This window comes from Oxyura jamaicensis, chromosome 7 (genome assembly GCF_011077185.1).
Source record: "Oxyura jamaicensis isolate SHBP4307 breed ruddy duck chromosome 7, BPBGC_Ojam_1.0, whole genome shotgun sequence".
Classification (NCBI taxonomy): domain Eukaryota; kingdom Metazoa; phylum Chordata; class Aves; order Anseriformes; family Anatidae; genus Oxyura; species Oxyura jamaicensis.
Window position 1 is genome coordinate 18,940,291 of NC_048899.1, and position 23,248 is coordinate 18,963,538.

At 49.2% G+C, this 23,248-nt stretch overlaps 1 protein-coding gene across 2 annotated transcripts in view; it reads left to right on the forward strand.

The window, feature by feature from the left end:
* Positions 1-16,286, forward strand: part of ACKR3 (atypical chemokine receptor 3) — a 57,032-nt gene extending 40,746 nt beyond the window's left edge. The window contains exons 1-2 of one of the 2 annotated variants that reach the window (XM_035331748.1): positions 10,081-10,210; positions 14,339-16,286. In XM_035331748.1, coding sequence (XP_035187639.1) covers positions 14,366-15,460 — 1,095 coding nt within the window. In that variant the 5' untranslated portion in view covers positions 10,081-10,210; positions 14,339-14,365 and the 3' untranslated portion in view covers positions 15,461-16,286. Of the gene's footprint in view, positions 1-10,080; positions 10,211-14,338 lie in introns of those variants that run through there. The other variant, XM_035331749.1, reaches the window with a different exon arrangement.
* The last annotated feature ends 6,962 nt before the right edge of the window (positions 16,287-23,248 follow it).

The following is a 23,248-nucleotide window of genomic DNA, read 5'->3' on the forward strand; positions in this document are numbered from 1 at the left end:
CTGGAGGTGTTCAAGGCCAGGCCGGATGGGGCCTTGGCCAACCTGATCTGGTGGGTGGTGTCCCTGCCTATGGCAGGGGGTTGGAACAAGATGGACTTCAGGGGCCTTTCCAACCTAAAACATTCTATTATTCTATGACTGCTGGATCTTGTTATTCATAGCTCATTCTAGGGTGTGTAGGCCAGATCCTTTTAGAAGCTGAAGAATGTATTGAACGGCATCTGCATTATGGATCTAGGCAAAGGGCTGGTGAGTCTAACTGCTGCTTCTGAATCATGAGGTTTGGGATGGAGGAGATTTGTGGTAAGTGTACCACTTCTCTCTGAAGATACACTACCGTGTGAATTGGAAACATCTCACAGGATCCCTGCAATGCAGACCTGGGAAGCATCACCCGGTTAAAAAACAGCTTTATCCAACAAATATAAAATATATTCTGGAAGAGGAGAAATGCTAGCTTCAGTGAAGTTAATGATGCAGCTCCCCTTAGCTGGGGCAGGATTTCACCTTGGACTTGCAGTGAGTACAATGAGAGTTTCTCCTGGACCATAAACCAAAAGTTACTGCGAGTTATTACGCACACGTGCACACAATAGTGCTTAGAGCCTGTCCGCTGAGATCTTTCCTTGGGGATCCATATAAAATACCTCTCACAAAAGCTGCCCTGTGTGCATACGGAGGAACTCCATCTAGTGACGTTAAAAAAAAAAAAAAAAAAAAAAAAAAGCCAACAAAACCTTTTCACACACACAGGGTTGTGTACCTCTTATCTTACTGCCAGTCTGTTGAAGATATCAGCCCAGCTAAACAGCACCCACCATATGTGAGACTAAAAATGCTGCCTGGGAAGCACTTTCAGTCCCTGTTCTGTATTCTGCCAATGCAAAAAAATGTCCCCTTTGTCATGTTAGTGAATGAATATTCTTGTTCCCCTTTCTCCTTGGATTTATGTTAACCCTGAGTTTCAACTGAGTTTGATCTCCTTACTTTATTGTATTGCAAACAGTAGTCAATAGCTCTTCAGCTTGAGATTGCCTGGATTTATTTTAAGGTCAAGTCAACTCTCCTTGACCCAAGTCTGAACCAAAATACATTCCCAGAAGATTCCCCCACAGGATATCAGATCCAAAGACAGAGTGGCATTGTAATGAGTTCAAGGTTTCAGTTCAGTACAACAGAGTCCCTGTTGGTGTGGGGAAGGCAAGCAACCCATCCTTCTTATTTCAGAGCTGGGACCTCTCATGGGGCATTTCAGAGCAGATTTTGTCATCCACTGGTAACTACTCTTCATAGAACAATGTCATCGATTGCATTCCTGGTGTTTGCTGCCTGAAAGGAGACCACTCCCAGCTCCTTACATGTGTATTTGTATGGCTCTAACATGCATGTGTGGAATGTGGTGTGCAGGCTTTAAACAACTGATGAATTGATCTGCATTTATGCTTTTCTTTTCTTGTTAAATATTTTTAAAGAGAAGGAAGAGTGGCATCTCTTGTAGGGACTCTCTAGCACAAAGGCAGAACCAAGTGATACTGCATCATAAAGTAAAAACACTGCTTTGAAGAGCTGAGACAAAAAATTGAATGAACTCATGAATTTATCCTGGATGATAAATCTTCCTTCAAAAGAAGGCAGCCTTATGTTTAGCACAAAAGACTGTTTATTTCTTCTGTGGAAAAAAAAAAAAAAAAAAAAAAAAGTGTAATCGGATAGGATTAACTTTCCAGGGGCCCTGGACAGAAGCTAAAGCGCAGACCACTTCCTTCTTGTGCTCACATTGGATAATTTGAGCTCTGGAGTAGTCTAAGACCTCTCTGGCTTCCTAATGCATTGGGCCATGACCAGCTGCCAGTGTGACTTGCACCTAAAGCCAACATTAAGGACCCAAGCAACAAGAGTTTCTACAGAAACTAAAAATTGCCCAAATGTTTCACTGGTATAAACTGCTTGTCTCAGCTGGGAACCTGGCCCAGGTATGGATGAAAATACTGCCTTGTTAGTGTTTTTAATCTCTAGCAGGTAGTTAAATACATTTATGGCAAACATAAATAACGTAAAACTGACTTAATGTTGCATTAAGAATCTTTGTGGTCTGTTTGCACTGACTTTGTTGTTTTGACTGTTCACGGTTAATGTTGCATTAGCCCTTTTAATTTAATCTATTCATTTAATTACCTAGGAACAGCCTTATGTGCACTTTTGTTGGTGGGAGCAATGATGCTTCAAATTTCACAGCTCACTGCGAGGGATGGGAAATTTTTTACTGAGGCATCTGGGTTGGCAAAAGGAAAAAGTGAGAGTCCAAGTCCAGTTTGCATGCATGTGCTTTTATTGGTGCAAAGAGTCCCATGCAATTCGGGTGATAAGCAAACCCCGTCTTCAGACTTCTCTGATGGGCCAAGCTGAGTTGCTTGTGCTTGAGCTGGTTAAAACTCACCTGAGTTGCAATATTTGCAAGAGCTGTTCAACAGGCTTCCAAGCAATGGGACTTATTTTGAGTGGTAAGCTTTAGCTATCTTCTACCCTTGTTCCTCTGGAATAAACTACTTTGGATAGCGAGTTATGACAGAGAAAGGACGTGGTCATGAACAGTTACTGTATGGTAAGTCGTATGTAAGTTGAAGGTCTTCCCGTAGCTGTTATGAGAGCAGTAGCATGGCAGAACTATGCTGAACGTCTTTGGGTGACTGGACTTCTGCTGATGGTGCTGTGTGAAGTTGCTCTGAGATGCTCTTCCAAGGAAGCCAGTCCTGGAAATAGAAGCAGGTGGGTTAGAGATCGTTGTGAGTGCAGCTTCACTTCTTGGCTAAGGCAAGCAGTTACACCTAGGTATCTGGGCTAACCTAGCCAGGAGAAAGGAACGCTGTTCCTGGACTCCATGGTTCCCAGGGGAGGGCCTCTAGGATGCATCACCAGCTTCTTACAAGAACTGCTGGAGAATTTATTACTGTTAAAGGGCAAAAAATTACAGGGAGGAACTTTGTTGAGAACTTTCCCCTAAGTTTTTGATTAAATGAAGTGCCTAGCACCATTTTGTGGGGTCAGGAGAGAGGCTGGGTGTGCATGGTGGAGTGTAACCATAGCTGTGAAAGGACGCTGTGAGACCAGTCCCACCTCTGCATCTCCCACTCTCTCAACACTTTGCTGCCAGTGTGCTCTTAGATGGAAAATCTCCACCACCACTTCTATGGCAGAGATGTCCCATTGCTTGGAAGCTACCTTTTGTGAGGAAGCTTCTTCCATGTGCTGTGGCTGGCTGTATGCAGGGTGCTCCTCAAATGTCTGCCAGATGTGATCCCTTGGGAAGGAGGTGTTGACCAGCTTTTATCTGATTGCAATTTAGGCAGGAGATGGGTATCAGTCTGCTGCAGACACTTCTGGCCATGTGCCATCCTGGGACTTCTGGAGAACAGAGAGAGACAGCATGTAGGGTATCTGGACCAGGCAGCACCTGAAACAGGGCTTTGGTGAGCCCATGTTTTGCAGCTGGTTACATCAATTGCCAGTTCTACCCAAATTTTTACCCAAATCTTGAGCACCTGTCTGGACTGGGAGCTTGGCCATTTCTAGTGCTGAGCCCAGAAGCGATCAGAGCCCCAGAGGAGTCTGCCAGGTAATACCCAACCAAGAAATGTCAAACCTGTAGAGAACGCATCTGTAACATGTGCCATTGGTGTTTGCTAGCAGGCTAGACAGTGTTCACAATGGGCCGAGTAAAAAATTGCCCTTTGTGTTTGTTCATTTATTTAACATTTCCAAGGAGCTGTGGCTAAATCGGGGTGACCTTCATTCTCAGCTCCCATGCACGGGCTTAGCTCCAGTAACTCCAGTCAAGCTATGCTGACTTTCGGCAGCTGGGACTTGGGCCCTGCATTTAATGTCCCTTATTCAGTACTCATGTAGTCGGTTTTCCTTGCCAAGATTATATTTGCTTTCCTTCCTAAAGGACTGCTCTAAATATCATGCTTTAAAACAATGTGTCTTTTCTCCCCACAGAGAACAATATGATATGCCACTGTTGAATTAATATGTCCATGAAAAGTGAACATAATCTCCCCAGTAGATCCCCTTTCCAAAAGATTTATGATTTAATGATTTTTTTATTTCTTACCGGCGTGTAGCGTTTAGTCATTTTACACCTAGCAGGGCTTTTTCCCAAGGAAGCCAGTGAAGGCAGGGGGATTCCATCAACCTGATTCAAATCCTTTCTTCCCTCTCTGCTCCTGGTGTGCCGCATGTAACACTTGTTGCTGGCACACAGTTAAACCCAGCTTTCTGTACCAGAAAATCGAAGTTCTGTCAGAATCTACCCTTGACGCATGCATGTCGTAGTGTTGGTATGAGGCAGAGCTACGTGGAGAGAGAGGTTTTGAATAGCGTTTATATAAAAATCAATGCCTCTGAAAATCTTCATTGGTAGCTGCTTTACTGCTCCACACAGGGTTTCTTGCTCAGAGTCCTCTTTTGTCTAACTCACAGTCACGCTCCATCGCGTTTTCAAATAAATTGCATTAATGCCGATGACAGGAGGTTATGAAGCCACAAATAACATCCACAGGTAACGCTTCCATTTAGTCAAAGAAGAGTAAGGCAGAAATGAGCTGTGAAGGAGAGAGCCAGCTTAGATAATTATTAGCTACGTGGGCAATATTCCTAATCATGCCACCAATCGATTTCTCTTGAAAGCCCTCTGTGCCTTGAAAATGGTAAATTGATTGCTCTGCTGGCCCTTCCCTTGGCAGATCCCGCATGGATGCGTGCCCTACCTGTGCTTGGCTTTCAGCAAGTTTCCCGGGATCAACGGCTGCAAATCCTGCTGGGATCGACAGAAAGGCTGGACAGGGGCATTAACCTTTCTCATGCTGTGTCTTTGGAGGAGAAAGACAAAGAGCAGCTCAAGTCCTGGGTGGCCCCACTGATTGAGACACATGTGAGGCACTGCATGCTTTATATTGTCTCTCTGAGTCAGCGCTGTTCACCATCACTTGTCAGGAGGTAAATGCTGAAGGCAGCATCCTTTCAGCCTGGAAAACACCAGTCTCAGACTGCAGGCTGTCACAGGCCTTTTGGTGTATGGGCCTTAAAACCTCAGATGCTGGAGCCCTGCAACATCCCAAAGAGCCCGGCTTGCTTTCCCTAAAATTGTACTCTTAAATTCTCTCCTTATTGTTGCAGTGGAGTAGTTGAAAATACAGCTTTGGAGCTACAGCGTAGATGGAAACCACCCCACAAGGGTCCTCCTGTGAAAAAATCTCAGGAACCTTCAATCGAATGGGAGAATGCTATGGAGGAGAAAGGGAAGTCCCACAATGCGATTTCACCAAGCGCTTGGTTTTGTGGTTTAGGGCCACAGCAAGGGAAGCTGGAGCAGGAGCCTTGTCCTAGGACAGCTTGTGGTCGTCTCCACAACCCTGCCTGCACGTCTCTTGCTCTCTACTTTTAGGAGATTGACTTCTTTGTGCCAGTTTCTGTAGCTATAAAACAAGGCAACACAACACATTCACAAGTGTGAGCACAGCGTCCTGGGGTACACTGAGTGTCCCACCCAGCACCACCAGCATGTGCCTTGAGGTGGCTTTCCCAGCCTCCCGGGCTCTGTTCTGGAGGTTCTTCCAGTTTGGAACACCCCTGGCTTGCTCCATCCTTCAGTGGGGAAGGACCTCGGTCTCCCTGGAGCTGTGTAAGGGTATAAATGCCTTTCCCTGTGCTGCCTTAAGCACAACCAGCACCTGCCTGTGGTGCAGCAGCTGGGAGCATGTTTCTCTTTGCTCTCTCTCCCTTTCCTCCTTGTGCATTTCTTCCAAACCTGAAAGGTCAGAGTTGGACAGGAGACCAGCCCTGTGGTTTTTCTGGCAAGTGCTGAGGGCTGCTTTAGGCATGGTTTGGCGTTAAATGGCTTGATTGTTTTCTGGTGTAGGGGAAGTAAAACCGGGCAGTACTACAGTCATTGCCTTGCCTGGTGGGCACTCGCTGCTTGTTTCCTTTCTGCCTTGCGATTTCAGAGGTGACTCCTGACGTAGTCATCTATTTATTCCTTTTGTCAGCACAGTGTCTTTTCCTCCACCCATCATCCAGTTTATACAGTGAGGAACGTGACCGGCAGAGGACAGAGAACTAGCTGTCTGAGAGGAGGGAGGAAATGAGCGCTGCATTTCCATCCAGCAGCCTACTGGCACTGACTCCCAGGACTGCAGGAAGCTCTTTTACCTTTGTGCACTTCATGGATCACAGCCTGATTTCCTGCAGGCGCCTGTGTGTTCGGGCTCTCCCTGGCTTTGTCATCTCAACGTGGGTGTTTGCACTCCTGGCCGGCGGTAGCGGTGCTGGCCAGCACATTGTTCCCCGCCTGTGCATGATGCTGCTGCCTTTGGACACCCTCTCACACACACGCCCGGCGATGCTGCTCCCGCCTTGCTGATCCTCTCGTGCGCAATGGAGAAATGTTTCCCTTTGTCTCTTTTTGGTGTTTGATGTGTTATTGAAATGCTACCCCTCCCAACATACACATGCACTTTGCCTTATTGGCTCCCCCCCCAACTGTTTCTTGCACTTGAAGCTGCCAACTTGCATTTTCTTTTTAATTTATCTATTGACTTAAGTAGGCAGGGCTGGGTGTTAGCTTCCATCTGACTCCCAGTTGGAAAAGGAAGCCTTAAGAGAAAGTGAGGAGGCTTTCAGCCCTTGTTCCCAATGGCGGCAGGGAGAGGCTGCAGGGACTGTGAGAAATTCCTGATTTTCTATTCCTGTCCTCCGCCCCCTTTAATACAAGCATTAAAAATTTGTGTTTTTGGAAAAAAAAAAAAAAAAAAAAGATGCTGCTATAGTACAGGCATGTTGAACAGGCAGTTAAACAGAGTAGTAATCTGGCTTTCAGCACCATGTTGTGCCAAATACCCTGAGTCAGGTTATTCAGCTGCATTTTCCTCGACTTCTCCCTAACAGAGCTAACACTGTCTTTGCTGTCTGCCCCTCCTGCCATACCTATCTCCACCGGTCAGAGCCCACCCTTACATGTGTTTATCTCCGGCAATGAGCACACCAGAGCCTTGACTTCATGATGGGCCCCTTGCCATGCTGCCCGTGGACCCCAGGTAGCAGAGGGTCGTGGTGGGAGACCCCCAAGAAATGTGCAGCAAGATGAATCCAGCTTCCTCTGAAGGTGAACGGTCCCTCCACGGCACGTCACCACAGACTCCTCTGTGAAGAGCTTGCCACTTTCCTCAGCATCTGGAAACAACTCGTTTTTAGTGAGTGATGGGCTGTGATGAGTGTGTGGGCTTGCAGCCCAGCAGCCTGGTAGCATGGGTCACTTTTCAACCCCAAAAGCACAGCCCTGGAGCTGGAGGCTGGGGCTGCTCTCTTTGTCGAGCAGTCGCCTGATGTTCACGATTCAGTAGCCTTTGGTTTGTCCACGTCAGTCTGGGCTGACGAACCATTGGTGCCAAACTACAGATCGATTGCTGCATGTTATTGGCAGAGTGCTGCCGTGTACCCATGGTGTAAATCCACGTCCCAGGAGAGGGGCAAATTTGGACTCCTAAGAATTCATCTTGCCTGCCCAGCTGTGACTGTACAAGGAGTTTCTGGTCGCTGGATTGTCTTGGAGATCACATCTCTTGGGGCCCCTCATTGGAGCAGCTCTAGCAGCAGTCTAATAGCACCAGATATGAACTAATCTCAGCAAGCAGGTGGCATCAAGCCTGTGCTGATCTTATCCGGGGTGTCCAGCTTCTCCGCAGCTCTGTTTGCTGTGTTGCAGGGGGATGGTTTTACATTGTGTGTTTTTTTGAGACCGTGTTGTTTTCCTTGCTGCTCAAGCATTTCATCCCTGAACGCTGAGCAAAATCTGGCTTTCATAACGGAAAGGGAATGGGCCCGTCCCTCCTGCGTGTGGAACGTGTTCTCTGTAAAAAGATAGCTGGAGGGAGGGACCTGGAAAGTGGAGTGAGGGCAGCAAGGGCTCTGCTCTCAACAAATGCAAGAGAGGAGGTTGCCTGCAACTCTTGGACAGCAAGCAGCCAAGCAGCTTTGGGGTTGCAGAAGCTGGATGGTATTTTTGGAGAGGCTGTAGTACTTGATGTTATTTTCTGGCACACCAAGTAAGGAAAAACCACTCTGCTTGTTTTTTGTCCAAGTGACTCTGGACTTCTGCTAGAATACTTTTTTTTTTTTTTTTTTTTTTTTTCTCTTAGGATTTTCGGTGCCCGATTTAGCCAAGTGCTTCAGTACATGCTTATTTTTAACTGTAAGCCTGTCGTTGTCTGAACTCATCATACTTCAATACCGCCAGCATTCACAGACTTCAGTGAGCACTCAGCATTTAGGCAGATGCCGAAATGCTTTGCTCATTGACAGCTGTGAAGTTCGGAGGACGTAACCATCCTCATCCGGGGAGAGTGACAGTCAGGGAGGGGAACGAGGTACATTGCATCTCACCTGCTCCATCAGCGGGACAGTGAGAGGCTCATCCCTCTGTTCTCCTCCTTCCCTGACACCTAAAATTGCAGTATGGGAAGCATGAGGCTGAGCTTGTGCAGCCTGGGCTCTGCTCCCAGCTCAGCCTGCCTAAAGCCGGGGAACCGGCGCTGCCAGCTGGTCTGAGTGCTGGGCAAGCTTCAGTGTGTCCTTAGAGCTGCAGGAGGTGTAATGCCCGCAGCTTAATCTTCTCTTTGCTGGCAGAAAACCTGAAGCTAATTGTGCCTTCAGTTGCAGGGGTGCAAATCTGATGCATCCATTGACTCTGCTGCTTGATGAGGGCAGGATAAGGCATCGTTGGTTGAGAAATGAAGCGCAGTTATAAAAGCAACCTGCTTTTAAAACCTAAGACTGCTCTGCTGGCAAATAGGAGTCCTTTTAGGACTTTTTTTGGGTGGATCCTTTCTGCCACAGAATAAAATGCCTTATTTTGCTGCATCCCAGACTCTCTTGAAGTTTGAAAACTTCAACTAGGTGCTTTCTTTCATGGAAAAATACATGGTCTGTTTTTAAGCACAGATTTTCCAACAGGTTTTAAGGCAAGCTTTTAATTGTCTGTGGAAATAAGATTAAGCATCACCAGGGAAACAAAATACGTACTTTTTGGTGGTGTCGAAGCTCTCAGGTTGCTGAAATGCCCTGTAACTTCCAAACAGTGCCAGTTAAAACGTGTTAGCTCATGAGTTTCTCAGTAATGGCTGGGTGTGTTGGGCTCAGAGCTGTGTGTGTGCTCCAGCAGCTGGGTTTGGGCAGCGGGACGCCAAGCCCCTGCCCTGCGTTATCTGGCGTTTTTGGAGCAGCCTGGTGGTACAGGCGTGCATCAGATCCTCTGGAGCTGTCAGCACTGCTTTCAGGCTTCAGCAGCTGTGCAATTCGTGGTGTTGCTCCAGGGACAGGCTGTTCTGTTGGCAGGTAGATTGCTGTCTAATCTCGCATCTTCCCCAGGAAAGACAGACAGCCTGACCCTGCTGGAGCTGAACACAGACCTACCCCTGCCTCTTCCCCGCAAGGCAGGGCTTTCCTTTGCAGAGGAGGAATGTGACAGAAAGTATTTTCAGTTTTAGCTAGCAAACTTCTTGCATCCCATCAGCTTTCCTCGGCGTTACTTTTTCTTGCCTGTGGTGAGGGAGTAAGGTGGGAATTTGCTGCCACTCCTTGCCTAGTCCAGTTATGCCTAGTCTTTAGTTTGCCTAGTCTTCTGTGTTATGGTGGCAGGGAGAAAAACAAAATAAAACAAACAAACAAACAAAAACTCGGTAACTAAACCCACTCTTCCCCTCCTGCTGACCGCCCCCCTTCCCTGTCTCTGGTCACCTGGTGACTGAGGCATTCTCTGCTTCTAACACCAAACCAGTCTGTCAGTTTTAGAGGCGATATGGACCAGTCTGTCAGTTTTAGTGGTGATACGGACAGAATCGTGCCCAAGAATGACAATCTCTTCTGTATTTCAGGACCGGGGTGCTGTTGTGGGCTCAGGTGTGGCTGCCCCGCGAGGCTCTGGATGCGCCTCGCACCCCTGACGGGGCCGTGCTCCCCCACTCATTTAACAATTTATCTTCCACGGACGACCCCTTCCAACCCCTGTCAGGCCTCCCAGCCCACCCGGCTGCCCCAGGGCCGGGGGCGGGCGGCGGGGCCGGGCCGGGCCGCCCTCCGGAGGCGGTTCCCCATCGCCGCCATAAGGCCCCGGCGGCGGCGGGCGGCGCTCACTCGCTGCCAGCGCCGGGCTCCTGAGGTAATGGCGGGCGGGCGGCGCGCTGCCCCTGCCTCCCCGCGGCCCTTCGGGGCGGCGGGGCTCGGCCGAGGAGGGGCGACCCGGGGTACGGGGGGCTTTGGGTGAGGCAGGGGGTGCTGCTTCGCCCCGAAACGGGCGAGGGGTTGGTTGGAAGCCGTAAGTGAGCTGGGATGCTGGGCGCCCCGGGATGCTGGTGTCCCTCTGGGCTGCTGACAGGTCCCGGGCTGGGGGCCAGGGGGCAAGAGCCACGGGATGCTCTGTGGCTTTGTTCGCAAGTTTTTAGGGTGTCGTGCTGTCTGCAGAGAGCGCTCAAAGTGTTTTTTAGGAACGCGACGTGGCTTCATTTCAGCTGTATGCCGCATTCCCCGCGCGCCTCCCTGCTAATCTGGGTGGGAACGGGGGCTGGGGCTGCGTACAGCAGCTAACCCCGGACCACGGCGGCACGGCCTCGGAGCGCCGGCATCCCCGAATCCAGGCAGCGCCTCCCCGCCAGGGCTCCCAGCCTGGGAGGCCGGATCAGTTTCGGGTTTTATTACCGCGCTGGGGATGCGAAAGCACATCGGCATGCAGGCGGCCCCGGACAGATGGATGCACGTGCACGCCGTGGACCTGCGCTCGGGGCACAGGCAGGCTGAGGTTTGGGCTAAACGTTATTTGCAGCATCCCCAGCGTGGACGAGCCCTGGTTTTAGGGTTTTCTGCCACCCTTCTGCTATCCGGTCACCGGGGACTGCTGGCTCTCGCTGCCTTTCTCTCTTGGCACTGGTCGTCCGACACACGCAGCCTGCTCCGAGCTTCTCCTTGTGCTGAGGGCAGAGGGTGGTCACAGCCCCGTCCTGGTGGTTGGCTTGGGCTGGAGTCTTGGGGTGTGAAATGAGCCTGGTCCCTGTGTTAGAGCAGGTGATGTTAGACCCAGAAGGTGCCCCTGCCCACCCATGAGACTTGTGTGGGGCGTTAGGGGGTTAGGCTGGAGTCTCTCCTGCTCTGCTCTCCTCGCTGCCCACAAAACATAGTGGGAGACTGCCACAGGGCCAACAAGTTCATGGTGTAATCTAGGCAGGGGATTTGCTTTGGTGGCTGTGGGGTTTTGAGGTACAGCGATGTGGGGATGCTGCTGCGCTTCTCTCCAGGCTTGGAGGCCTGGGATTTGTGCATGCATGGTACGAGGGGAGGTGGTGGAGAACATGAGGGTGACTTTCATGGGACCGCCTGTCCTGGAGCTGGGGCTTCAAGCAGAGCAGCTGAAGGGTGGGCAGCAGCCAGGAGCTCCCGTGGTCACAGAGAGCTGGGGAATCATCTGTCCCACGTCAGAAAGCTGCTGCTGTCTCAGCTCCCTCTTTAGCCAGCGAGGCATTTTTCCCTGGTGTCCGAACTTGAGCAGATGCAGGTAGAGAATCCCTTCTCTCCCCACAGGCTGTAGGGGGGGCAGTGATCGTTCAGAGGCAGGCCCCTGAAGTTTGCTGGGGTGCTGCTGTGTTCAGCAATACCCTGACCCATCCTTCTCCACTCAGGGTGAGCAGGAATTGCAGCATGCACTATGTAAAATCCCACTTATTTCTGCCCATGGATTAACCCCTGATGCAGGTCTCCCACAGCGGTGACGCTGGCCGTGGGTTTGCTCCCCTGCTTTCTATGGGTTTTTCGGTTGCAGGAGCCAGTGCTACCTCGTGTGTCTTGCTGGAGACAGCACTCAGGAAGGTGGGATGAGGATAACCTGGGAGCTCAGGTCTCCCCACGGGACAGTGCTCTGTTGCTGCAGTTCTTTGGGAGCATCACAGATGTCATCCTCGTCCTTGCATGGGGCTCTGTGCTGACGGGGGAGCTCGAGCTGCTTTGACTGTGTTGACTCAAGGTACAGGGCAGGGGGTCCTAGCAAAATAAGCGGTGAATGTGGTTTGGATCTCGACCTTGTCTTTCAGCACGCCAGCAAGATGAAAGGCTGGAAGGCTGTATAGATTTGCAGCAATAGCCTAGGTCCCCTCACGGGGCCAATTTGGGCCCTGTTTGTGGAGGGATTTGATCTCTGCTGGCCCTCCTCATTGTTAGTGCCACCGGCCTCCCCTCAACTAGGACAATAGTGCCTTGAATCCTCTCCTGTAATCTCCCCCCTTATCTCCCTTCTCTTCCTTAGTTTGTGTCTCTGGCAGAGCCTGCGCTGTGGTGGGGCAGGAAGGGTGGGAGCTTTGGGAAGAGCCAGTTACACAGGCAGAGGAGTGAAGGGTCCCTTTTCGGAGAGCACAGAGCTCCTTGGCCCAGCAGCCTGTCCCCTGCAGGGACAAGAAGAGGCTGCTTAACAAAGAACCTCGTCCAAACTCTTCCTTGCTCTGCTGGGAAGGAAGATGTCTTCATGCACGACATCTGGGGGCAGCTGAGGTTTCCCTATGAGTTTCAGCAATGCAGGCAGCCCCGTAAGCCTCACCAAAACCTGCATCCCACCCGAGACCCTTCAGGGAGGTGAGGCTGTGGGATCGAGGACGTTCAGGGACACAAGTGGCCGAGTGAGTTGTTTCTCCCCGTGCTTTCTTTGGCTTGGCTTGTTCCAGCCCCTCGCTTGTGCAAAGCAACCTTGCCCCAGGGTGGGAGCAGACAGTGGGAAGGATGCTGTGAGTTACAGGGTTTACCTCTAATTGCACGGGCTGTGGGCTGGGGGAGCGGGGAAGAACAAGGTTCCTGGCTGTGGTTCAGGATGTTAAAGTGTCCGAAGGATTTTATATTTTAAGGAGTGAGAGAGAAAAGAGAAACACAAGCTGAAATATCAGCTAACGAGGGCAGTGAGTGAGGAATGCTTGTCTTGACAGACCCCTTGCACACTGCATCCCTTGACAGCTTGCTGAGGCTGTCCGCCTTGTAATAACAGTTTTGGTGGCCAGACAACAGATTAAGAGAAAGCTACTTGTTACAATTAAACTGGGAGAAAGGAAGGGCTGCGAAGTAGAAGGCCTGTTGGTGTCACGGCCCTGTGTCAGAAGAGATGCAGCTGCCATGCAGCCTACGAGCCTCGTACAAACCTCATACGAGCCTCGTACAAACCTCATACGAGCCTCGTACAAACCTCATACGAGCCTCGTACAAGCTTTGTTGCTCCTGAAGCACGGTGCTCACGGGCCAAGGCGGACAGAGGCTGTGGGTGGTGGTGTTGGCCCTGCGGGGTGGGAGGGTCGCAGCGGGGCAGGAGGCCTTTCACACCGCCCCAAAAGCACAACGGTAATTAGCAGCCCGGCTCAGATTTTGTGTGAGCCGTGCGGGTCTGCTGGGGCCCTTCCTTCTGCTGGCAAGGAACTGAACAAGTAGCCCCGTGCTTTGTCCGCTGCCTGCCAATGGGGGAAGGAGCTGAAGAGGCAAGAAAGTAGATTTAGTAAAGAGAAAGAGTGGGGAGGAAGCAGTTGTTGTGGAGCCAGCTGTGATGGGGGAGTATTTTGTAAATCAAAGCTCTCTTCTAAAAAGAAAACTTAAGCCCACCAGATCTACTCAGCTCTGATTCCCCCCCCCCCTCCACTCCCCAAGCTACGTGATAATCGTTAAACACAGGGGATGCTTTGTAAAATAGAATTGAAGGGAAGGGGGGAGGATGGAGCCGGATTTAAATTTAAAATTGGATGAGGGTACAAAGCCCCTTAGTTCCCCATTTCTGCTTAATGCAGCTGGAGCTGGGCTTGACAAGATGCTTACCAGAGCTAGTGGTAAATGTTTTACGGGACCGTGTATCAGCCAGATCAATTCTACTATGCTTGAGGGAGTGCAGATAAAATGGCTTAAAGATTCCCCTGCTGAAAGCGATAGTATCATCATTTATGCTGGGGAAGACAGATTCAGTCGCCTGACATTTATTTGGCCACGGTGTACTTTGCGGATTTCACACCCGGGGATGATAGCCAACCTGATGATGTCAGACACGAGCTGCAAGGAAAAATCACACAAAAAGCTTGTGTTGCTCCTCTTTCATCAACTAGATGAGCTTTGTTATGGGTCTGCTCTGTTTCTTTTACTCTGCAGATCTCTTTAATGAAAGTGCGTTGCGAGAGTAGGACATCACTAAAACATCCTGTCTTGCGTGCGCTTTTTTGTTCAAAGGTGGCAGCAGAAATATCTCTAACTCGGGTCTTTTCTTTGGATCCTGTTTGGTCCGTAGGTCACTTGAACCCTGAAGCGGGCGAACATGAGTGCACTTGATTTGACTTCAATCCTTGATTTTCTGGAGAAGGCCAACTTAACGGAGATCAACTGGATGTGCAACAACAGCGACTGCATCACAGTTGATGCGACAACATGCCCGGGCACACTAAACAAGAGCGCCCTGCTCTACACCCTCTCCTTTTTCTGCATTTTTATCTTTGTCATAGGGCTAGTGGCCAACTCCGTTGTGGTGTGGGTAAATCTGCAAGCCAAAATGACTGGCTACGAAACCCACCTCTACATCTTCAACTTGGCAGTCGCCGACCTGTGTGTCGTCATCACCCTTCCCGTCTGGGTTGTCTCCCTTGTCCAGCATAACCAGTGGCACATGGGAGAAATCACGTGCAAGATAACTCACCTTATATTTTCCATCAACTTGTACGGCAGCATCTTCTTCCTGGCATGCATGAGCGTGGACCGCTACCTCTCAGTTGCCTACTTCACCAATTCCAGCAATCGCAAGCAGAAGATAGTCCGTCGCTGCATCTGCATCCTGGTGTGGCTTCTTGCCTTCTCCGCATCTCTCCCAGACACCTATTTTCTTAAGACAGTCTCCTCCAACAACGAAACCTACTGCCGTCCCGTCTATCCCGAGGAGAGCTTCAAAGAGTGGTTGATTGGCATGGAGCTCATCTCCATCGTGCTGGGCTTTCTTATCCCATTCCCAGTCATTGCTCTCTTCTACTTCCTCCTTGCGAAGGCCATCTCGGCCTCCAGTGACCAGGAGAGGAAGAGCAGCGGGAAGATCATTTTCTCCTACGTTGTTGTGTTTCTCGTCTGCTGGCTACCCTACCACGCGACTGTCCTTCTTGACATCTTCTATAGCCTTCATTTCATACCCTTCAGTTGTCAAATGGAGAACTTCTTGTACGCCACGCTTCACATCACCCAGTGTTTCTCCCTAGTCCATTGCTGCGTCAACCCCATCCTGTATAGCTTCATTAACCGCAACTACAGATACGAGCTCATGAAAGCCTTTATTTTCAAGTACTCTGCCAAAACCGGCCTCACGAAGCTTATCGATGCTTCCAGAGTGTCGGAAGCAGAATACTCTGCTCTGGAGCAAAATGCCAAATGACTGCAGCTCCATAAAAAACCCTCCTCGACTCTCTGACTTTTTTTCCCCCTCTTCCCATGCTTGTTATGAACGGGGCATGAATTACAGCCTACAGAAGAGAAATAGCAAACTGTAATTTAAGAGTAGAATCAGGTGCAAAATGGAAGTGGTACCAAAATGAAGCATTTTGTTACCGTGTTTTGTTTGATCTCCTCCTAGCCCGGTCTGGACTTCTTGACAATGCTATGCAAATGGAATTGACTTCCTAGCAGACAAAGCCATTGTGTACTATAGATAACATGCATTTTCAGGATAAGCTTGTTCCTTCCACGTGTAGATTTCCTCTCGTCTCATTGTATATGTTATATATATAGTGTGTTGTATTTAAAAGCTCAAGACTTTATTTTCTGGCTATTGGTGTACCTTATACAATTGTATTTGAAATTTAAATATATTTTTATCATGTATTTGAAGTATATTGCTGATGAGTGTATCCGGAGTGCTGTAGTCCCAGTGTTAGGATGCCATTTGTTTTAACTATCCTGGGTAAGAGGATGACAACAAATAGCAGTACGGAAATGATCTCGTACGCGCGTCCTCGCTGGCTGGCACACTTTATTGACCACAGCTTTATGTGGTGGTTGTACCCACGTGTCTGGAGCATGAAATGTACGTATTGTAATATAGTTACCATCATGTTAAAATTATCAATATTGTAAGAGTTGTTAACTCCTACGCCCGTACTTCACAAGGCTGTATCCTTATGCACAGAATGAATGATCTTACTTCTGAGAGTTGTCTCTATTTGTAAGTTATTTTTGTAAAATAAAAAGCTGGAAAAACCTTACGTTCTAGTGGTTTGACTCGTTTTCCCTGTCCCTCCATAGAAAAAAGCCCCAAAGAAGAAGTTGCAAAGCTGCCTTCTAGACTTGCTTTGATGTGGGAGCAAACAGTTCGGTTGTTGGTTCTGTTTTTCTTATGTTTGTTGATGGTGGGCAGAGACCATTGAACGAGGAATGTGAGGCGGCACCGGTGAGAGGGGAAGGGGTGGGAGGAACCAGTCTGTGGAAGAATGTGCTCTTCAGGAAGGTAAAGCTGATGGATTTATAAGGTTAAAGCTGTTGGCAGTGATGAAAAGCTGTGTCTGTAGCTTAGAAATAAACATTTGGAGCAAAAATATGTAAGTACGCAAATGGAGCGGCATTCAGGCTCATCAGGGTTCAATCCTCTGCAGTTTTTGCTTGCAGTGGAGTTCAGGGGTTAGCGGTCCTGAGAGCATTAAATCCCTTTTTATCTCTTCTTCTCTTTGTTATGCCTTGCTTTGAATTTCCAATGTCATATTGTGAAAGTGTGGGGTGAGATTCAGCTGGTGCAGGATGCATGAAGCAGACCTTTAAGCCGGTGAAACTCTCACAAAACGGATGTCTTCGTCCCAGGACAAGGTAACTAATGTAAAATCAATGTCACTGATTGCTGCTGCTGGTTTGCGTGATTTGTAATTCCAGCACAACAACGGCTGCTTTGCTGTAAGGTTACACTTTAATTCCTGTTATGAACAAAGCTTGATCCATCCCTCTGACATCCTAACAGCCAAACAATTTTACGACGACTGTATTTTGTTTCTTTATGGTGCTTTACTGGCTTCCCAAAGCTGATACTATACAAATAGAGGTTTGCCAGTGCTGCAAAGTCTGCTATCCCTTCCTGGCACTTGGTGCTTTTAAAAAGCAGCATTCTGTTTCCAAATGGAGCAGCCTGTGGCTGCAAGGAAAGTGTTCCATCGCCATTGTTAAAGCTGGACTCCCTGTTCCCTCACCAAAGGTGCTCTGGCTCCTGGTGCTAGGCTGTGCCCACAGCACGTTGCTCTGCAGGTGCTTACAGCAGCAGAGCTCTTCCAGTTAAGGTCCTGGAGCAGGCTGGATGATGTTTTCATGTGATGCTTGAGTTGGCAGAAGCTCATGGCTTTTTCTTCACAGTTTGCTGCTCGCAGCACAGCATCAGCCCTAGAGATCTTGGGTAGTGCTGAGCCTTGGGGAGGTCCTGCGGGCGGGACAGTCTCCAGGTGTTGTGGCACGATACCCCAGCTGGTGTTCCTGATGGGAACAAAAAGATTGTTCTGACCCCTTGGAGTCTGACATGAAGGAGGATTCTTCATCAGTAACAGGTGAGTGAAAATGTGTGTCCTCAGGAAGAAGCATCTGTGACTCCCAGTGATGGATGTGATGCCTGTTGGGGTCTTGTTTGGCCCAAATGTCCTGGTCCTGGAGCCAGGGCTGCGACAAAGGGTCTCTGCTTTGTCCCACTGCTCAGTGCAGGGCTTGTGGGCTGATTCCATGTCCAGGGATTTCCCTCGCTCCTCTGGCAGCTACCAGGTGTGCAGCAGGCTCAGGTTCTCCCTTCTGCAGGAGGTCAAATCCACTGTATAAAATTCTCGTTGGAAAAATGAGTAAGAATCAGACGTAAGGTTCCAATGTGGATTAGGACACAAGTCCTCCTGCTTAACTGCTGGGCTTTATGGCCGAAAGGATCCCAGCACTGTCAGGCTCCACGTGCCTCGGAGGCAGGTGCTGAGCAAATAAAAATACATCTGCTCTGTGAGAAAGGATATATATTTTTTATAGAAAGTGCAGTCCTGCTTTATTGTTACTCAAACACAGATTTCCTTTTATGAGCCATAAACGACATTCAGGTGTAGCACAGCGACTTTAAATCAGATCCTCTGGCAACCATCGAGATAATGGGTTGTAAGAAACGCCTAACAGGCTAACTGGCCCCTTTCTCCTCTGGCTAATTCATGGTTTCAATGCTGCTGACTTTAGATACTAGCCTTTGATGAGTTCACTGAGCATAAAAGCCATTTAAAGTTACTAAGAAGCAAGAAATAACTCAGCTGTGAGCAATATTTAAGCACGTGTCCGCGGCAGCGCTGCCAAAGCCAGATCTTAATCTGTTTCAGAGAGCTACTTGATGAGGCGAATGGGACTGGTGCAAGGTGCTTTGAGCACTGGGGCTTGCCCCTGCGTGAAGCACAAGCCGGGAGGGATTTTGGGGGGAACCGACTTGTTTAGCCTCACCATGCATACCCCAACATGATTCAGAGCTCGCTGCTGCGTTGTGATGTGCGGCTGGAGAGCGTCTGAGCCAGAGTCTGCTCTGATTTACACCCTGGATTTGCAGTAGAATAATACTGCTGATTTGAAGGGAGCTCTCCAGGATTTATAGGGCTTTTTATAAGCAGGATCAGGGTTTTTAGCAATAATCCCGTACAAATGTATGTGTGTGAGTGCATATGTGTGCATCTGCACCGCTAATGCAACGTAATGCCCGTGTACAGCACTAATAAAGATGTAATAATGGCGACCAAACAGATAACAGCAATGTGAAATTGCTTTTGCAAAAGCACTGCTATTACAGAGCTATAATATGATTCAAACCAAGCTCACGAAGATCTCGTGATGGATAATCCAGCTGTAACCCCAAAGCAAGCAGACCTTTCTAATGCCCACGGTCATGAGAAAAATCAGTCTCCTGTTTTGGTAGCTGCTGTTTGAAAAGAAATCACTTTTTTGTTCCTCATTTAATTAGTAGGGTTTGATCTTTTTTTTTTTTTTTTTTTTTTTTTTTTTTTTCCCCCAGAATTATGGGGAATACGTGCAAGGCCTTAGATAAAGGCCTCCATCCTGGAAATGCTCTGACTTCCCAGTACCAAAGATACCAAGATCCATCCACAGAGGGACAGCTCACTGACAGCAGGTTATCAGCCAGTATCACGGCGCAGGAGCAGGATGCTCTTCAACCCTCAAGGGCGAGCATCAGCCTGAGGACTCGCTGGATGTGGTTTTGCAGAAAAGTGCTGGGAAACCAGCCAGCCGCTCTGCAGATGCCAGTGGGCTTAGGACCGATGAGAAGCACGAGATCAGTGCCACTCAGCGGGTCTGCTTCGGCAGAGCATCGCGGCTGCTGTACGTCGAGCGGTTCTTGACGTCGGCTGGTTCTAAGCCAACCCTGATGATGGATGCTTTTACCTCTCCCCTCTAGGTTAGGGAGAGAAAAACAAAACCCCGTCATGTTTGCTGTCTGTACAGTGCTGTTTCCAGACTAAAGAAAAAGAGTTAAATTACATTTTATCAGAACAATACTGACAACAGCAAAGGTCAGGAAACTTTCAAGTAAGGTCACCCTATCGATTGCAACAGTGAAAGGATAGACATCAAATACTTTGCCATGAAAGGCTGAAAAGAAGTAAATTCAGCATGATATATTGAGACCCAAGTCTCTTTCATATGTTGCGGAGCCTCTGACATAGCAGGTTTACTGTTCAAGCTGTGATATGTTGCCTTGCCAACATATATTCTGAGTTATCCAAGCAGATTTAATGTTTCTGCAGTTGCAACTTTTCCCTTTTTTGGGGGGGCACTTTGCTTTTTCTTTTCAAAAAATTGTTGCAGAACATTTCAAACCTACCTAGGAAATGACCTTAATCAATTTAGTTCCACCGACGAGTATGAAAACTCAGATCTTTCTTTTTGCTTTCTCTAAACATTGTCTTGGCTGCTTTGAGGAGAGTGACCAAGTCACAAGTCACAGCTTGATGGAAAAGTGCATTTTGTTGTGCTTTTTTTTTTTTTTTTTACCCATCCAAGTGGCAGCTCTGTTTTGTCCAGAAGGATTGACATGACTGACAAGTGCTTTGAATTTCTAAACTCCAAGGTCTCAAAATGCATGAAAAGCGCATGACACACACACAAAAATGTAAATCTCTTGAAAACAAGCACCAACTACACACAAAAAAATAATTCGGCAAAAGGGGGACAGACGTTGCATTCATTTCTCACCCCCCCTTCACCCTCCCACTCCCTGCCTTTTTCTTTTTAATAAGTCAGTGTTTTTGGGCCACCTACAGGCACATTTATGTCTTCTGCAGTGGGGAATCTGGATGCACAATAAGCCAAAGCCACAGCCGTCGTGCGTCAGCATGGATCTGTTTTTTGGGGTTACGGCTCCCATCACACCAGCATGCAGGGATCTGTTCCCATCGGCTCCGTATTGATCAGGGCAACACCCTGGGCCTTTGTCCAGCAGGGAAAGCACTTGGATGTTCTTGTTATTTAGCACCTGGTTTGCAGTAGTGCCAGGAGCATGAACCTGTTAAGCTGGGCTTTTTTGCTCTGTCCGAACAAATGCAGCCGGTGGCGGTGCTGAAGGTGGGCCAGGTGAGCTTGGACGCGCGGAGATGAGATGTCTGGGGTGGTCGCAGCAGGTGGCACAGCCACAGCATGGGGCTGTGCTCTGTGCTATGCAGAAAATTGAATCTCCTGGGGCTGCTGCAGGCTGTTTCGTTGCAGGTTTGCTCCTGCAGAGCAGGAGGTGAGAGAGGGAAGGATCCATGCTGAAGGAGATTTCTGGTCTCCCAACCAGCAAGCCAGGGGCTCCGTTGCACTCCTGCTGCTGTCATTGCCTCTCACTGCCTGGGGTAAAGCTGGGGCAAAGCAGATTTGTTCAGCTCAGGATTATCCATGATAGAGGAATGATCCTGCTCTTCAGGACATCGTATTCCTTTTTTTTCTCCCTGCATCAAGGGCTAGTGAAACATCTGCAAGCGCAGCACCTGAATGTGGGTCATGACTTCCCTAAGCGGCCCGTAATTCCTCTGCAGCATGGTCATGGTCCCTCCAGGCTCTGTTTTTCCATGCAGCCTCCCTCCAAAGCCAATGCAATGAAAGGTACAGGAATCCTGTGCTGCACAGAGGATGCTGAGCCCTCGAGGACGTGGCACTGAGCTCCTTTCTCTATCCCAGCCAACTCATTTCACTGGCTGGCTTGAATTTCAAGGTTGCCCCGTCGCTTTGGCAGGGGGCGGAGGTGGTGCTTTTATAAAGAGCATGGTGATGGAAAGAAAGTTTCTCTCCTCATTTCCCATCCCGTCTGGCCCGGTGAATGCAGTGTTTTTGGTTGACGGGTTCGGAGGGGCGAGGGAGGCAGTCAGTCGGAAACATCGATTCTGCAGGAGCTCAAGGATCGCCTGCCGCCACTTCCTCTTGGTTCAGCTCGGCTGGTTCATCATGGGCCCAGACAGGTTGCTTTAATGGGAAGAATCTCTACCTTCCCTTTGCAGTGAATCAATGAAAAGCTGGGGTGCTTTGGAGTCCTCCTTCCAGGGGAGAATTGCGCTCATTGTGAGTCTGGAGAATAAAACAGCAAAAAGGGAGGCTTTTCCCCACGCACGCTCCAGCTCTCTTGGCCAAGAGGCCGGCTTGCTCCGCATGTCTCAGCCACAAGTTTTGAGTTTTGGCATCACTCAAGGCTTCCTAAACCTCGCCTGACAGTTGCGTCTTCCTGCGGAGGCGAACGCCAGGCACTGTTCGTCCAGTCAAATTACAGGAGGAAGGTAATGGAGCCTCGCAGGTCCCCGGGAAAGGAGGAGAAGTGAGTGTTTAGTGAGAAAAGCAGCCCCGATGTCTTCCTTTGGTGAGCTGCATCCCTCCCTCCGCCTGTCACTGCATGGATCTGCCGTCATCCCTTTGCACTGGGTCATCTCTCAGTCCTGCTTTTGCAAAAGATGCTTCAGGATGAAAAGCTGTAGTTCAGGCTGGAAACTCTGACAGGCAAACATCCTGAATGTCTGAGAAAGGTGACTGCTTGGCTCAGACCCTGAAAATTTAGATGCGAACCTGAAGTGTATTAAACCTTCTCCAGGGAGGGGTTTCACACTCGAAAAGCTTTGTGAGGTTTCCAGCATTTGCTGCTTCCAGTCAGGCTGGGATCCAAAAGAGCAAAGGCCCGTGAAAGTGATTAATAAAGAACAAAAACCAGACCCTGAGACAGGTTGAGCTCCATGACTCCTCTCAGTTATAGGCACCCTCTCTGCCGGCTTGCAGAAGCCTCACTGGGGTACATTTGCTTGTGTAAAGTTGAAAGCCCACCCTTGAAACTGGGTCCAACCCAGGGTGCTGCTTGTATAAGGGTTAAGAGCGTCTCCAGGTGAATACTGCAAGGTGTCCATCCACATAAGTGGGTTATGCACCTATATGTGGCTGCAGAGCCTGGTACAGGATAATTCAGTATGAGGGAGTGGGATTTATTTGCCTGGGCAGGTGCTTCTATACACAAAGCTTTCTCCCTGCAACTTGTCATCATGCTTGATGGCAGCCTCTTTTCTCTTGCTATGTCATGAAGGAAGCCCCAGGTGCCTCATGGTCTGGATTTCTTCTTTCTTTTCTTGATGCCCCCTCTGAGACCGGTGGCGTTTTGGCTGCTGCATGCGCTGGACCTTGGAGGTGCCTGGGGAAGGGGAGGCTCTTTCCTGCTCAAGTCAAGAAGTGATTTGGAGCTGTCTGCGTTGTGCATAAGGAAAGCCTAAGGCAAAGACTCCCTTGGAGACTGTATAGCCCCAAAGATGAATGGCCGTCACATGGAATATAAAAGGAAGCAAATGCCTGCGATTGTAAGTCAAGCTTTGGTGCCGATTTAGCATTTGCTGGAAATCAGCCCTGGCTCAAAGGGTCCTGCTCTCTGGCTGTGCATCTTCGGATCCATTCCCAAGTGTTGAGTGTTGTTCCAACGCAGAGGCAGCTCCCGTGATTAACCATCCATCACCGGTTCCCCATCCGTCCCCGAGGGATGCCCCCTCCGAGCTGCAGGCAGCGCTGCTGTGCTCGTGGTGATTTACAGGGTGAGAAATCTTGGCCTTGCTGAAGCCAATGGGATATCACTGATAAATGGGAGATGGTGTCCGCTCAGCTAGTCCTGACCTGTAAGGTCAGACCCTTGGGGCCACCAGGGCTTCCAGATCCAAAAGGTTGCCTCTGA